The 16,095-nt window shown below is 30.2% G+C and overlaps 1 protein-coding gene across 1 annotated transcript; it reads right to left on the bottom strand.

Moving 5' to 3' along the window:
• Positions 1-629: 629 nt before the first annotated feature.
• On the bottom strand, positions 630-15,303 carry LOC129908759 (galactose mutarotase). Its single transcript, XM_055985507.1, has 7 exons — positions 14,976-15,303; positions 9,886-9,979; positions 9,413-9,795; positions 9,048-9,280; positions 8,785-8,884; positions 917-1,009; positions 630-848 (listed from the first exon to the last, which is right to left on the bottom strand). Exons 1-7 carry the CDS (start codon positions 15,081-15,083, stop codon positions 768-770), a joined length of 1,092 nt encoding a protein of 363 aa, XP_055841482.1. The 5' UTR covers positions 15,084-15,303; the 3' UTR covers positions 630-767.
• Between the last annotated feature and the right edge of the window lie 792 nt (positions 15,304-16,095).

Below are 16,095 nucleotides of genomic sequence, written 5' to 3'. Positions count from 1 at the left end.
AAAACGGCTCTAACGATTTTGAAATTTTTTTTTCTAAAAATGCATGTTAATATATCAATCAAAACTGCATACTTGTTTTGGAGGGCAATTTAATTTCAGATTTAATTTTTTTTTTTTTTTTTTAAAACGAATTTTATTTTTTTTCCAAATTTCTATATAAAAAGTCTTAAAAATTTAAGCAACTTTAACCCTAAGAGCAAGTTCGTGCGACCCAGTCGTGCATTTTATTTTTTAAGAATACCATTCATACCTTAACTGTCGATATCCATATCAAAATTTTTTACCAAAATCACTTTGAAGTAAAAAAAAAACACTTAGAAAATTCACTTTTTCTTAATTCGAATTTCCAGCCAGAAAAAGACAAGAGTTTCACTCAAGTTCTTTCTGTTATTATTCATATATTTTAACAACTCTTATAATTTGATTTGCTTTAAGTATGAACCAGTTCTGAGGGAGGCACGTGCCCCCGTGCCCCCCCCCCCCTGGATCCGCCGTTGACCCGCAATAAACAAAAGATTTGTTGCTTTGAAACACAAATTATGAACTCTTCTACAAGAAAAAGACTTCAACTAACTAGACACTTCTGTTAATTTCAAAAATCTTTAAGCCACATCATTTCTCCGTTGGAATTTCAAGATCAAGGTTTATTAATATTTATTAAAAAAGTGATATATCAAGAGAACATTATTGATAGTTTACTAAAATTATAATAAAACAGCTATTTAAAATCATAAGCAATTTTTTCCTTTATTTCTTGTGACATCTCATTAAGCATTAACCCCAAATTTGTAAATACAATTGTGGATGTACTTCTCACCAGGATTTAAAATAGTAGAAGGAAAGTTTTCCTAAAAATTAAAAGAAAAAAAAAAAATCAATTATTTCCTCCTTATATTCAAGTGTCTTTAAAACTCACATGATTAACTGCATCTGGATATCCTTGAGTTTCAAAACAAAATGCACCTTGTCTAGCATAAGTTTTTTCTTCTTTTCCATCAATGGCCCGTGCCTACAAAAAAAAAAAGAAAACAAAATTACATTTTTTTTCTAAAGACAACAGTTTCTACTATGTAACATGGAAAACACTTGATTTTTTCGTCCTAATTCAAATATATGAGATTAGATTTTAAATTGCCCCTAGAGAAAACTTTATTCAGAGGGTTATTTTTATGGCTGCAAGCAAACTGACTGTGAAAAAAAAGAAAGAACGAAAAAAAAAAAATAACACAAATAAAACGTGACGGTGAAGGTGAGAGATAATTGGGACTAGAGGAGGACATTTGAGTCGTTTAGGATTATCCTTGACATTCTTGTTGGGGTAGGTAGATAACTAGCGTATGTTTCTTTTTTTTTTATTCATTTTTAAAGGTGTTAGGCAGAATAGGAAGAAAAAACGAATAAAAAGAAAATGATTTTGTCAGTTGGTATTGGTATTTAATGTCAGATAAATGTTTTAAAAAAGAGGTTTTTTAAATGCCGTTTTAAGAGTTATTTTATATGATATTTTGATTTTTATAATCTTGGAAGGTTGTGGAGGAAAAGGCGTGTAAATAAAAAAAAGGAACTGCTTGCAATGATAAAATAATCCATTCCAAATTCGCAGTCGTTTTCCAACAATCACATTTGGTATTTTGGTGGCACGAGAAATCAGGTTAAAAATGAGACAGTTAGGATACAAAACTATGAATATTTGTATTATTTTCCTCTTCCTCTTTGTTCATGCATTTTCTATAGACAAAGAGTCCTGTTTAGCTTGTTTTCTTCCTCCTTGGACAGTTCGTTATTGAAATTTGGTATACCTAGATGTTTTTTTTTCGTAATTTCCAAGTTGTTTTTTTTGTTTTTGTTTTTTTATTATCTCGCTTAGAACGTGTACAAAAATTTTCGAAGTAATTGCAATTTTCTCGAAAACGGTTTTAACAATTTTAATTTAACACACGTTATGCTGTACATAGTTCTAACATAACTGCGTTTTTATTTTTTCTCAAAAAATACGGATAGTGGAAATATGGTAGGTATTTACTTTTTTTTTTAAATCGATGATGTCGGCTCTTCCCATACAAAATTTTCTAGTTATTGCAATTTTCTCCAACGGTTTTAGTTTTTCTCAAAAAAAAAAAAATATTTAACAAAAATTGGTCTCCATGTCGACTCTTTCCCTACATCAACCAATTTTTTTTTTTTTAATTTATATAGAAGCAGGTAGCAGCTCTAAGATTCTAAACTAACCTAAAAGTGCTTTGAACTGCAAAAGCAAGTACGTGCGACCCAGTCGTGCATTTTATTTTTCATAGAACAGTAGAGAAAGGTTAATAATTTTTCGGGAAAATTGAGCTTAGCCGAATCCACCATCTTAGATATGAGTAAAAACAAGTTTTAGTGAATTACTCGAATCCGTAACAAAAGTGTGAAAACAAAAAGTATTCACGACTTTTAGTATTAGGTAGGAAAGTATGAAACAATAAATGTATTCAAGGAAAAAAGTATGCGCGACAAAAGTTCGAAAAATGGAAAACTATTATTTTGACCGGGTTTTGAGCTGGCAACAATTACAAAGAGAAAAGAGAATTTGCGAAAACAAAATTGGCGGTGGACAATAGACGAATTTATTGTTAGATAGCGCTGGGGTCTCAGAAAAAAAGAGAGTATACAGAAATATTTATTCATAAGGATAGGAGGTCTAAATTTAATTTTCAGTCTCGCAGGTCGCAGCTGCGATGAGCAAGGCAAGAACAAAAGTGTGAATAAATTGACGAATTTATTGTTAGATAGGGCTGGGGTCTCAGAAAAAAAGAGAGTATACCTACAGAAATATTTATTCATAAGGATAGGAGGTCTAAATTTAATTTTCAGTCTCGCAGGTCGCAGCTGCGATGAGCGAGGCAAGAACAAAAGTGTGAAAACAAAAAGTATTCTGGACTTTTATAAGGTAGGAAAGTATGAACACATAAAAGTATTCAAGGAAAAAAGTATGCGCGACAAAAGTTCGAAAATTGAAAATTATTATTTTGACTGGCAAAAGTTACAAAGAGAAATGAGAATTTGCGAAAACAAATGTGGCGATGGACAATTCTGATTGGTCAAGAAAGAATAAATAGACGAATTTATTGTTAAATAGGGCTGGGGTCTCAGAAAAAAAGAGAGTATACAAAAATATTTATTCATTTAATTTTCAGTCCCGCAGCTGCGATGAGGGAGGCAAGATTAAGAGTGCGCTCGATTATTTTTTTTTAATTAGGGAGAGTGGAGTATTTGTATGGAAGGTGGACGTCCCGCGGCCAATATATTGTTATAGGCCAGTCATTATGTCGTAAAAAACGGCTTATAAATGCAAAATGACCGAGAAAGCTAAATTTTGGATATGTTGTAGGGGATGCTTAAAAAAGCTTAACTTGAAGTTTTCGACCAAGATTTCCTATGAGCTTTTTCCGCCACTTTGAAAAAAAGGATAAAATTGGTTTTTTGACAGTAACTCGGCTATCTGACGAGATACGAAGATACCCCTTTCTACCAACTAGTTTGTGGGCAATTTATTTTTTCCCTTTCATTTATCCATTTATCCTAAATTTTCCAACCAGCCATATGCTGCTAATAATTTTTTTATTTTCAAAAGTTATTGACACTGATCTAATTGCAATTTTGATAAACTAAATAATATAGAGATTGAAACAAATTACAAAATGCACACTCAACACAAAAAGCCGGTATATGTACTTACAAAATTTGGGTTAATAAAATTGGGGTTAAAAGAAACCATTACTATTTTCTTCTCATTATTTATTAAATAAATACATACATATGTATGCATGTGTTAATGATATAATAATATAAACATTAAAAAAAACATGAATGATTGTTTTTTTTACAACCGAACGAGCGGCTTTCTTGGCGGTGGGCGCGGACTTAACGACCTTGCGGCCAGCTGGAAGTCGTAATTTTTGTCCAAAAAAAAAACTAAAAATACAAAATTGTAGGTCTGAGTATGGTCTACAAATTTTATGTTAATAATTTTTTCGATATTCATCACACAAAAATAGATAATGTCAAAAAACAAATGGCATGTCCCAAATTTTTGACTTTTTTAATCGATATCTCGAAAACGGTTCATGATACGCAAAAAATATGTATCCATGAATTGTAGAACATGGTAAAAGCTACAAAAAAACTTATTGTAAAATTTTCGTATCTCGTCGGATAGCCGAGTTATTGTCAAAAAACCAATTTTATCCTTTTTTTCAAAGTGGCGGAAAAAGCTCATAGGAAATCTTGGTCGAAAACTTCAAGTTAAGCTTTTTTAAGCATCCACTACAACATATCCAAAATTTAGCTTTCTCGGTCATTTTGCATTTCTAAGCCGTTTTTTACGACATAATGACTGGCCTATAACAATATATTGGCCGCGGGACGTCCACCTTCCATACAAAAACACCACTCTCCCTAATTAAAAAAAAATAATCGAGCGCACTCTTAATCTTGCCTCCCTCATCGCAGCTGCGGGACTGAAAATTAAATGAATAAATATTTTTGTATACTCTCTTTTTTTCTGAGACCCCAGCCCTATCTAACAATAAATTCATCTATTTATTCACACTTTGGTTCTTGCCTCGCTCATCGCAGCTGCGACCTGCGAGACTGAAAATTAAATTTAGACCTCCTATCCTTATGAATAAATATTTCTGTAGGTATACTCTCTTTTTTTCTGAGACCCCAGCCCTATCTAACAATAAATTCGTCTATTTATTCACACTTTTGTTCTTGCCTCGCTCATCGCAGCTGCGACCTGCGAGACTGAAAATTAAATTTAGACCTCCTATCCTTATGAATAAATATTTCTGTAGGTATACTCTCTTTTTTTCTGAGACCCCAGCCCTATCTAACAATAAATTCGTCTATTTATTCACACTTTGGTTCTTGCCTCGCTCATCGCAGCTGCGAGACTGAAAATTAAATTTAGACCTCCTATCCTTATGAATAAATATTTCTGTAGGTATACTCTCTTTTTTTCTGAGACCCCAGCCCTATCTAACAATAAATTCATCTATTTATTCACACTTTTGTTCTTGCCTCGCTCATCGCAGCTGCGACCTGCGAGACTGAAAATTAAATTTAGACCTCCTATCCTTATGAATAAATATTTCTGTAGGTATACTCTCTTTTTTTCTGAGACCCCAGCCCTATCTAACAATAAATTCGTCTATTTATTCACACTTTTGTTCTTGCCTCGCTCATCGCAGCTGCGACCTGCGAGACTGAAAATTAAATTTAGACCTCCTATCCTTATGAATAAATATTTCTGTATACTCTCTTTTTTTCTGAGACCCCAGCCCTATCTAACAATAAATTCGTCTATTTCTTCCTTCTTGACCAATCAGAATTGTCCACCGCCAATTTTGTTTTCGCAAATTCTCTTTTCTCTTTGTAATTGTTGCCAGCTCAAAACCCGGTCAAAATAATAGTTTTCCATTTTTCGAACTTTTGTCGCGCATACTTTTTTCCTTGAATACATTTATTGTTTCATACTTTCCTACCTAATACTAAAAGTCGTGAATACTTTTTGTTTTCACACTTTTGACGGGTTCCCCTCTTTGAGTATTGCTTTGAAGATCAACGCAATATGGAGTTGTTTTTTTAAATATATATTTGTGGGGGTAAGAAATCGAGCTTAGTTAGTTTTAGCAAATTCCCGAAATTTTATTAGCAAAAGTCACTATCTTAAAATCGGTAAGTGTTATGTTGAACCAAATGAGTAAATATTATAACTGATGTCTTACAAAACAATAAAATTTTTTGTTTCCAGTATTGCCAGAATATTTCAGAGGCACGGAGTCGATTTTTTAAATTCGATTTTGTTTTTGTAAGAGATTTTTTTTTTACTTTCAGATAGCAGTCTTCAGTTTTAATTTTATTATTATTTCATTTTATTGATATATTATACTTTTTTATGCTCATAGACGGGCGTGAAATTAAATTTGTAACACATAAAAATGAAAAATGTATGGAAATTAGTTGTCTCTGTTCACATCTCTGGTGAATTTTTTTTGTAAAATGCTTGGATTTTAAAGTAGCCAAAAATTGCCAAGTTCAAAATGAAAAAAGCCAAATTCCGATAAATCGGAAATCAAAATTTTAAGGAGCGAGTGAAATGTTCAAGGAGCCTATTTGGCGGCTCTGGCAACACTGCCCGTTTTTCTTTTACATATTACCATGTTTTGACGAGCTTAAATAAAACAAAAAGAAATATTGTCGAAATTTTGTACATATGTCTACAAAAACATTTTTAAACGAGTATTTTGTTATCCTTACCAGCAATCAAGAAATCAGACTATAAATACAAAATTTTAAAACTTCGAGGGTCCGGCAATTCTGTCTGTCTGTCTGTCCGTCTGTGTGTACCTCGAGCTACAGCCTAAACTAATGGAGCGATTTCCTTTAAACTTGGTAGTTAACAGTTTTGGGTAATTCCCTAGAGGACAAATTGAAAATTTTTTTTTAGGACCAAAACTAACGGTACCTGTCATATAATGGAAATAGAAAAGTTAATTTTTTTTCAAAAACGGCTCTAACGATTTTGATTAAAATTTTTGTGTGTAGTGAAGCACATAAAAGCTTCCATTGGAAATAAAAAAAATATTTTTTGTACCGTTATTAACGGTACCTCCCATAGAACGGTTTTTTTGATTTATGAATTTCTCGTAAACGACAAAATAAAATCTGTTTTTATAAATAATTAAATACCGTTTCAAATTAAATTTTTCAAAAAACACATTATTGGATTTTTAAAAAATATTTCAAATTTTTTTTTTTGAAAAATCAATTTTTTGGAAACGGGTTGGTAAAAAATTTGAAATTCCGTTTTTATGTGTAAATTAATTATTTCTTTAAAATGGCATACCAACTTTAACTTTTAAAAATGTTAGAAAATTTTTATATATAAAAAATTATTTTTTTTTTTAAAACGGCTCTAATGATTTTCGAAAATTTTTTTCTAAAAATTCCTTTTTATACAAGAAATAAAATGGCATGCTTAGTTTTTTGTAAAAGATAATTTGAAACGGTATTTAATTATTTATAAAAACAGATTTTATTTTTTTGCACCACTTATGAAATTACGTGAAAATATCAAATTTTAAATTTTCCCTTATTTTAACATTAAAGTAACTTTTACCATAAGAGCAAGTACGTGCGACCCCAGTCGTGCAATTTATTTTATATGACAACCTACAGTAAATTTTATACCATCTGAAAGCTTATTATTTCAGCTCAAAATATTTATATCGACCATGTCTATACAACATTTACAAAAAGAGCTAGAATTTTTTTAACCCAATTAGTTTTCATATAAACAAGCAAAACAATCAATCTCTTTTCTCTTCTAACGCCATTAAATCCATTTTTTAAAAGACAACCTATAATAAAATTAAGGTATATCATTTTTATTTCACCTTTTATATGACGCTTCAATCATATTTCTACCATGCCTACAAAAAAAGTAAGAATTTTTTAAAGCCAACCATGTCGAAATTTCAAACTGAGATTACGGTACTTCCTTTACTGCTGGCTGTCCGTCGGCAACAAATCTTCACAGGTGTTTTGAGGTATTTTTCAAGTTTTTCAATTAAAGATTATATAACTTGTAGAGCACGTACCGTTATGTGTGATATATTAAATGAAAGGTAATATTATCAGCATGCGTATTTAAGTTAAGTAAATTTGTTATGTGCTCTAGATCAAAAGATATAACGTGTTTAGAAAAAGAACATCTTTTCACCGTTATCTCAGAATTTTAAATATGAAATTGATTGAAATTTTGCACAATCATAATTTATTTAATTACCAATCTACTGTATAAATTTCATTCATCTACCTATTAAAACAAAAAAGTTATGATCAATTGATTTTTCGTGTCGCTTTTTCGTTTCATGTTGTTTTAAATCACTATGATACTAAAGAAGTTTTCACTTCAAAAATGACAAAAAGTTTGAAAAAACTCTTAAATCTGTGAAAAAAGTATAGGTAACGTCATTTTATTGTAAACAAGAAGTGTTATTTTTTAAAAACTAAGGTAGCTCATTGATTTTGCTGTCGAGATCGTTCTGGAAGGTACGGGCTCATATCACTTCTACAGTTTCCTTCTATTTTTGTCAGGCTCCATATCTGATGAGAAGACAGGCAATTAAAGTGTTTGTGGTGTAAAAAAAAAATGCTCTTCAGATACTCTCCAATTCCGAATACATTGGAAGAACATGCGAGTTAGTTTTGAAACAAATATGGAAGCGAATAGTAAACTATTAAGTGGATTTAAAAAAAATAAATAATAAAAGAAGCAGGAGACATAATGAAGCCCTATCGTACACCAGAATAGAGCCCGGAACTGAATACAGTAGTGACTTAAACGGAATATACTTTATTATTCATTGAAGTAGATACTCAAAGATATTAAATATGCGTTGGAAGATCTATGATCTTCACTTCGTCAATTTTGTTTTGTTTTAGTCCATGCTATTTAATTTAAACTAAATTAACTGTATTTCTTTTTCGAAAGAAATAGAACAAGATTGCACTAACATGTACCTAGTACCTTATCACTCTTTAAATCCTTAATAATCTCCTAAAGCATAATTATAAGTGAACTGTTGTTACTTCATTTCGTAGTCTTTGCTAATTAACGCAACTTCCTCTGAAAACTGAGCTCAAAACGAAGTTTCTTTGAAATGTAATTTGCAGACTACAAACTCAAAGATGAAAAAACGAATATTCTCTTTTTAAGTTCCATTTAACACTTACCATTTTCATTGTGTTTGGCAAAAAATTTCCCGTATAAAATTGTACACCTGGCTGATCGGATGCCACTTCCATCCAACGACCCGATTTAGGATGAATTGCCCTGCAAGCATCAAAAATAAATATTACAAAAGAGAATTTTCAAACAACCAACAACGCTTTTAGTGCAAAACCAGCAAACCCTTTCTCTCTCAATCTCAAACCAACTAGGTACTACAACTACGGTTTCTGGCTGCTACTGCTACTGCTACTGTCATGCCACTTACTTTGCAATCACAGTAATCCCGTTGTTATCCAAGTTGACACAAAAGTTGTCATCGAATCCCTGTCCTGATTGTTCAGCAATACGTGGTCCAAGCTCCGACAACTCTCTGAAATCAAAAGCAGTTGCCGTAACGTCCTGCAGCACACCGTTAGGAATAGAATCGTCATCGGTAGCGGTTATCTTATCTGCTTTGATTTGAATTCTATGCTCTTGTATAGCACCTTTACCAGCTCCCTGAATGAAATTTAAAAAAAAAAAAAAAAGAAAGAGAGAGAGAGAGAGATATAGTTCCTTTGTGAAAACAAAAACGCTTTACGTTTAACGTTGCGTTGTTACTTGGTCGGGTTCACCTCTCGATTTACTTACGTGGCCAGCTAAGTTGAAATACGAATGGTTAGTCAAGTTGACGGGAGTGGGTTTCGTTGTAGTTGCATCGAAACGCACATGAAAACAGTTATCCGCTGTCAGCTGAAACAGCACAGTGGCCGTAACCTCACCCGGAAAGCCCTCGTGTCCATCCGCCGACACATGCTGCAACTTCAAAGAACAGTTTTCTGGAACCAGATCGCTGACGGTCCAATGGACGTTGTTAAAACCAATGAATCCACCATGCAGGGTGTGTTTGCCATTGTGATTCTTGCTAACAGTTATCCGCTTTCCATTTAGCATAAAGGTTCCATGTCCAATGCGGTTGGCAACTCGTCCCACAGTCGCACCGAAATAAGGGTTCATTTTGGGATTAAGATATCCTGTGGAGAAAGGTTTTTGAGGAATTTCTTTTCTATATGCCAGGGCCTGATTAACATTTTGACAGAAGAAGTGTGATTGCAAAAACTTACCTGCAACATCATCGAAACCAAGAACAACATCATCGATGACACCTTTTGCGTTGGGTACTTTTATGCTGGTTATAGTGGCGCCCAACGTGATGACCTATATTTTAGGAATAGACAAAAGACACACACACACACATAAATAAGTCCATTTAACTGTTATGATGCTATGAAGGCAAATGTGGAATGATATTATTGAATTTTGATTGTATTGTTGAATGAATGGTTTGGGGATTATATATTGCGTATAGGTACGAACGTTTTTACTGGGGAATTGGTTTTCTTCGGAATCGAATAGTGCGGTTTTGAATGGCAATTCTATTGGGGGCTTTTGAAAACTTGTGGGATTCAAGTTGAGAGAGAATGTCAAGTGGAATGCAATTAGAAATGGAGATTTATCTTCTCACAGATATTGGGTTGATTTTGTGTCAATAAGGATGTCTCAAAATGGAATATAACTACAAGTTGTGATGAAGAGTACCTGTTTGAACATTTTGTGGATTGTGGCAGAGTGGTTTTTAATTTGAATGAAAGTTGGAAAATTTTTCAATTTGTTATTTTGACGCAATTTTTTTTGTAGTTTATGGAAAAAACTAGTTAACTTTAATGACTGTTGAAATATTTAACAATTGTTTAGAACATTCTGGAAGAATAGAATAAATTCTAATAATATGTTTTTCTTTTTTCAACAATTTGAATAAATTTCTAAAATATTATTTTCTTCGAAATACGAATACTGTTAGTATACAAATATACCATTATTTTTGGGAGTCTGGTTGATTTCTTTTCTTAGAATTTTATGTTCCATATTGTTTTTCTATTCAATATTATTTCTAAGAAACTTTTCCAATTATAATACACAAATTACATATAATATTTTTTAATTGAAAAAAAAAAAAAAAAAAAATAACACGTATACACCACAGTGGACATAAATTGAAACAAATTCGTTTGAATAAGAAAATATCATTTGATTGCATTGAATTAATAAATTAATGTATGCAATTGGATACAATAAAAAAAAAACACATAGGTATTTGTATCCATTTGGAAAATATCAATCACGGATTGGACTGTTAGTGGAGTAACTAAAGCTCAAAAATTGGCAATATTAGGGAACCCGGCCGAACAGCTTAGATTTTGATGATCTTTTTTTTCAAACGTCGGTAATTAAAAATACTTTAAAGTCTATAGATTAAAAATTGCCGGTGTTGCCGTTTTGATTTTTTAAATTTAATTGAAGATTTTTGTGAACAAAAACAAATTTTTTTCAAAAATTTTTCTTAAATTTCATAAATTAATTGATGCCAAAAGATTGTCTAGGAAATTCAAGGAAAAAAAATGTATGGGAGTGAGGGACAATCTTCCATAGTTCAAGCGATAGATGCAATTTTCTTATTAATTGACTTCAAACACAAAAAAAAATATTTGAACACAACGGCAACACCTACAATATTCAAACATACATTTTTTAAAAGCTAGAAGATTAGTCATATATGTAAAATTAAAATTAAGTTAATTGAATGAACGGCTTTTGAAAGAATGGTAATTGAACTCAGATTTTTGAAAAAAAAAATTATTGAAAAAATTTTAACATGTCGTTTTTTAAACTTGGTCGTAATATAAAATGCATTTATTTTCAAATTTTTTTAGCCGCATTTATTATGATTTCAAATTATAAAAGGAAATGTCAATATGTATTACGGTTTATGAAAGAAATTAAAAAGCATTTCATTTTCGAAGCACTTTTTTAATAAAAGTTTTGAAAAAAAATGTAACTTATTTTTTTTTTAAGTTCAACATTTAAACATAAAATTATTTTTTATTCATTCCATAACCCTTACTGTTGAAAGTTAAATAGCAAAAATTTAAAGTTCCTATTTACCACAGTCTTTGAGAAAATTAATTATTTAAATGCAAAAATTCAGTTTTAATAAAAAAAAAAAACCATTGAAATTGAAGTAATTTTTCATTTTTTTTTTCAAAAGTGTGATATATTTTAACTTTTTTGCTTCGAAATTCAACTGATAATATTTATGGCCAAAAATTTTTTTTAAATAAATTCATATTTTATTAGAAAATGTTTGGAAAAAAGTCATTTAAAATTTTTCTAATAACATTTTTTTTTTTAATTCTGAGTTTGAGGACCATTTTTTCAAAAAGTCTTAATCAAATTTAGTGGATTTAAATTTATGAGATAAGAATGAGCTTCTGGCTTTTTAAAAATGTATTTTAAAATATTGTAGGTGTTGCCGTTGTTTTCAAAATATTTTTTTTGTGTTTGAGGTCAGAATGTTAGAAAATTGCATTTATCGCTTAAACGATGGAAGATTGTCCCCTACTGCCTTTTATATATTTTCCTTAAATTACCTAGAGAATCTTTTGCTATCATTTGTTTTATGAAATTTAAGCAAAAAAAATGGTTTTGTTAAAATAAATTTAATTTTAATTTTAAAAAACAATACGGCAACACCGGCAATTTTTAATCTATAGACTTTAAAGTATTTTTAATTACCTACGTTTGAAAAAAAAAATCGTCAAAATCAGAGCTGTTCGGCCGGGTTCCCTAATAATTTGCTTTAGTTACTCTACTATGTAAGCTTTTCTATTAAAGTAAAGCTAGAGAAAAAACTTAACTTTTCCCACGGAAAAATAAATTCTGTTGAATGTTGGCTGTTAGTGATTTCCCAAAAATAGCTTCAAAATTTTTTAAATAAATTAAAAAAAGTACAAAAATGATTATTTGAGTACTTTAAAATACTTTGTGACTTATGAAGTTTTTAAAATGACTTTTTCATTATATAAAAGTTTACTAGCACTAACACTTTTATAGCAATCATAAAAAAAAACGTTTTGAACGAATCCGCAAAATAAAATACGCATACGCCACAGTGTACCAGATTAGAATTCAATGCAAAGTAAAAACGTTGCAATATAGAAAAAAAAAAACAAACAGAAAATAAACTGCCTCGCGATGTGAATTGTAACCAGAATTTAGTATTTTAATTTAATTTAGGAGTCCCGTTTTTTGTTTATCTTATTTGGATACTCTGATTATAGCTCATCAACAACAAGAGTGTTTTCAAACATGCATTATTACTATACACAGAAATAATAACTGAGTAAACAAGCAATTCTTGTTACAAGAACTTTACAATTTAAGATCAAAGTGCTGGGTTCATTGAATTCCTTCATAATTTTTATTGACTGTGTAATGAATAAAAACTTAGGAGCGAACTGTCCAACTAAATTGTTGAACTTATTCTTCGCTCTTTCCACTAAATTTATAAAGAATGATTTGGATCGATAGCCGATAGGTTATCATGACCTCTCTAAACATTTAATAATATCTTTTTCTTCGTTAAAAAATCTTTCAATTAACAATTTAGTAATTAATTATAATTAACCTAAATATTCTTTTGTGTTAGAAATCAATTTGTTTTCTACCAGTTCAAATAGTGTATAAGAAAACAAATTCATAATACGAAATGAAATATAGCGAATTATTTGAATTGGAACTCATATTAAATACATATATCTAGTTAATGAAACATAAGAGGAGCAACATTTTTACTCATATTTGGAGTTTAGGTCACTTGAACTTTAAAATTGATTTATATTCAATCGCTCCACTTAAAATAAAAATAATTTTTATTATTTTTAATATTTTTTTTCGCTATTTTTATAAAAATATTTTTAAAATCCTACATCTCAAGTTTTTTTTTTTAAACTAAACTAAGTATTTCGAAGAACATGGAACCAGTGTTGTCCCCCAACTTGTTAAAAATGTAGTGTATATTAGGGTGGGTACAAAAAAATCAAAATTCTTTTTTTTTTGATTTGGTACTCCGAAAAATCGATTGCTAGACACCCCTAGAATATACACACCCAATTTGAGCTCTTAATATTAATGGAAAGGTCCTCCACTTTGCAATTTTCCATTTTTAAATCAAGCTTCTACTAAAAAAAAAATCATTTTTTGAAAAATCGACTTTTTAGCAAATTTCTTTACATATTATTGTAGGAAATTGAACGCTCTGCAAAACAAATCTTGTACACTTTTTTTTAAATAAATGTTGTGAAAAAGCTACAATTGTAATAGGAAGGGGCAACACTGCATGGAACCCAGTTATGCATTTACTTTCTTTTTCTCTTGATAATTTTTGATAGAAAGTGTCACGAAGTGGTCTTATGAGTGTCCAAGCTCTCTTCAAGTATAACACACGATGTAACAAAGTACTCTTATGTCGTATGCATAACTACTTAACAGAGGGTTGCCAGAAAATCGCAAACTATTCGATAAATGGAAATCAGGATTGACTTAAAGTGGCAAATGCAATAGTTAGTTGGTAACTAAATACTACAGTTTGTGTCGTTAAAATATGTTAATTCTCTAACGATAATCAGAAATGAATACAACAAACGATAGGTATACCTAACGCTAAAAAAAGACAAAAACTATTTTCTTTGTTTTTTTTTTATTTAACGATCGATCTTGTCAGATATTGCACATACAAATTGATAAAAATCCATTTTTCCTGTAATATATGCTGTAACTCAAGATAATTACAGCCAGACAGAACTGCAGAACCTATTTTTTTCGAATTCGCTGACATCTTAGTCTGATTGTTACCTCGAATTTAATTTTTTGCAAATCCTTAACTTGCCCTAAATTGTATTTGTGTTCCAAGTAGACACATTACTGAGCTTAAAACTAATGGTGTTTTCGTTTGGTACAAAAAATCAATTTATTTTTTTATCTAAATCTGTCAAAAAAAAAAAAAAAACATAATTTTTGATCTGTTCAAATACAATTAAGTAGTCGCAACAACAGTTTTTTGACAGATTTAGATAAAAAAATAAATTGATTTTTTTACCAAACGAAAACACAATAAAATAACAATAATACATCTTAATTATAAAATTTTGTTTTTTTTTTCAAAAACTCTCAACAAAATGACAATTTTAAGATTCTACTCACATCATTTTGAAGAAAATACGAAATATTTTTGAAGTGAATAGAAACTTTCAGTCAGAAAATGTTGAAAACTTTCAAGTGGTAACCCTCTTGATAACACATTATATTACACACTCACCTGAACAACCATTTGACTATTTGAAAATGTAAAACGCCGAACTGGTACCATCTGCTTTGTCAATGGATCTTCAGATGTTCCAAAACTATCTTCAACGATGGTCAACATAATGTTTTTTTTTATAAAATAATATATTTTTTAATAAAAAAAAATTAATGCAAGCGACTTATTTTGTAGCACCAACTCTTGAAGCAATCTGATAATATTCGATTTGTTTCTCTACGTTTTTATTTAAATTATTATTTTCGTCGTACAAGTTCAAGAGAAGTAAGATTGTGCTGTCTGTATCACACACCGGCTTGCTCGAAGAGAACAAACGAACTAATTGCATCAACATTTTTTGTGTTGGAACAAACATCCATAGAATAAGCAAAATAATTTTATTAATAAAAAAAAAAAAAACTAAACAAAACAGCCCCAATCTTAATTATTATTTTTTTCGCGGTCTCTTATCAGAGCAAAATAAAATAGTCTGAGTAGTACAGTTTTCAAATGGTGCGATAGAAAAAAAATGAGAAAAAAATACGTAATAAAGAAGGAATACAGTTTTAATAAAGAAGCCATTAATTATATACCAATTTAAGACTTAATAAAGAATGAATTAAAAAGTGTCATATCAAAATTGAAATAAATATTCAGCATTTTTTTAAAAATCTGAATCAACCCCTCGGACTATAAAAAAAAACGTACATAGAAGAGTGAGAAAAGCAAATGAGTTGCAAGTGTGGTTAGATAATTCAATTTTAGCACAACGCTGCTAACTGAGGGCCTGTTATCAATAATACCATCTGAATTGTTGTAAGCTCATAAGAGACTTGAAGTTGTGCGATGTAGTTGTTGTTGTCATTGCACTCATTTTGACTTGTTGATTGTTTAATTTGGATTGGTTTTATTCTTCTTCTGGTTTGTTGACACTGTTTCTGTTTGACAATTGGTTTAAAAAAAAAAATTATATCAGATGTGTGGTTTTTTTTTTTTTGTTGTTGAAAATTTCCATAAAAAAACATTTTTTTTTTATTGAATAAATTTATAAGAGTTTATGTGAAATATGTCAAAGATAAGGTTAATGATTAATTTTATGAACGGGGGTTAATTTATCAGCTTAACCCTAAATTTTTAC

The sequence above is a fragment of the Episyrphus balteatus genome, chromosome 2 (assembly GCF_945859705.1).
Source record: "Episyrphus balteatus chromosome 2, idEpiBalt1.1, whole genome shotgun sequence".
Classification (NCBI taxonomy): domain Eukaryota; kingdom Metazoa; phylum Arthropoda; class Insecta; order Diptera; family Syrphidae; genus Episyrphus; species Episyrphus balteatus.
Note: the sequence above shows the minus strand (reverse complement) of the source record. Positions and strands in the feature narration are given on the sequence as shown.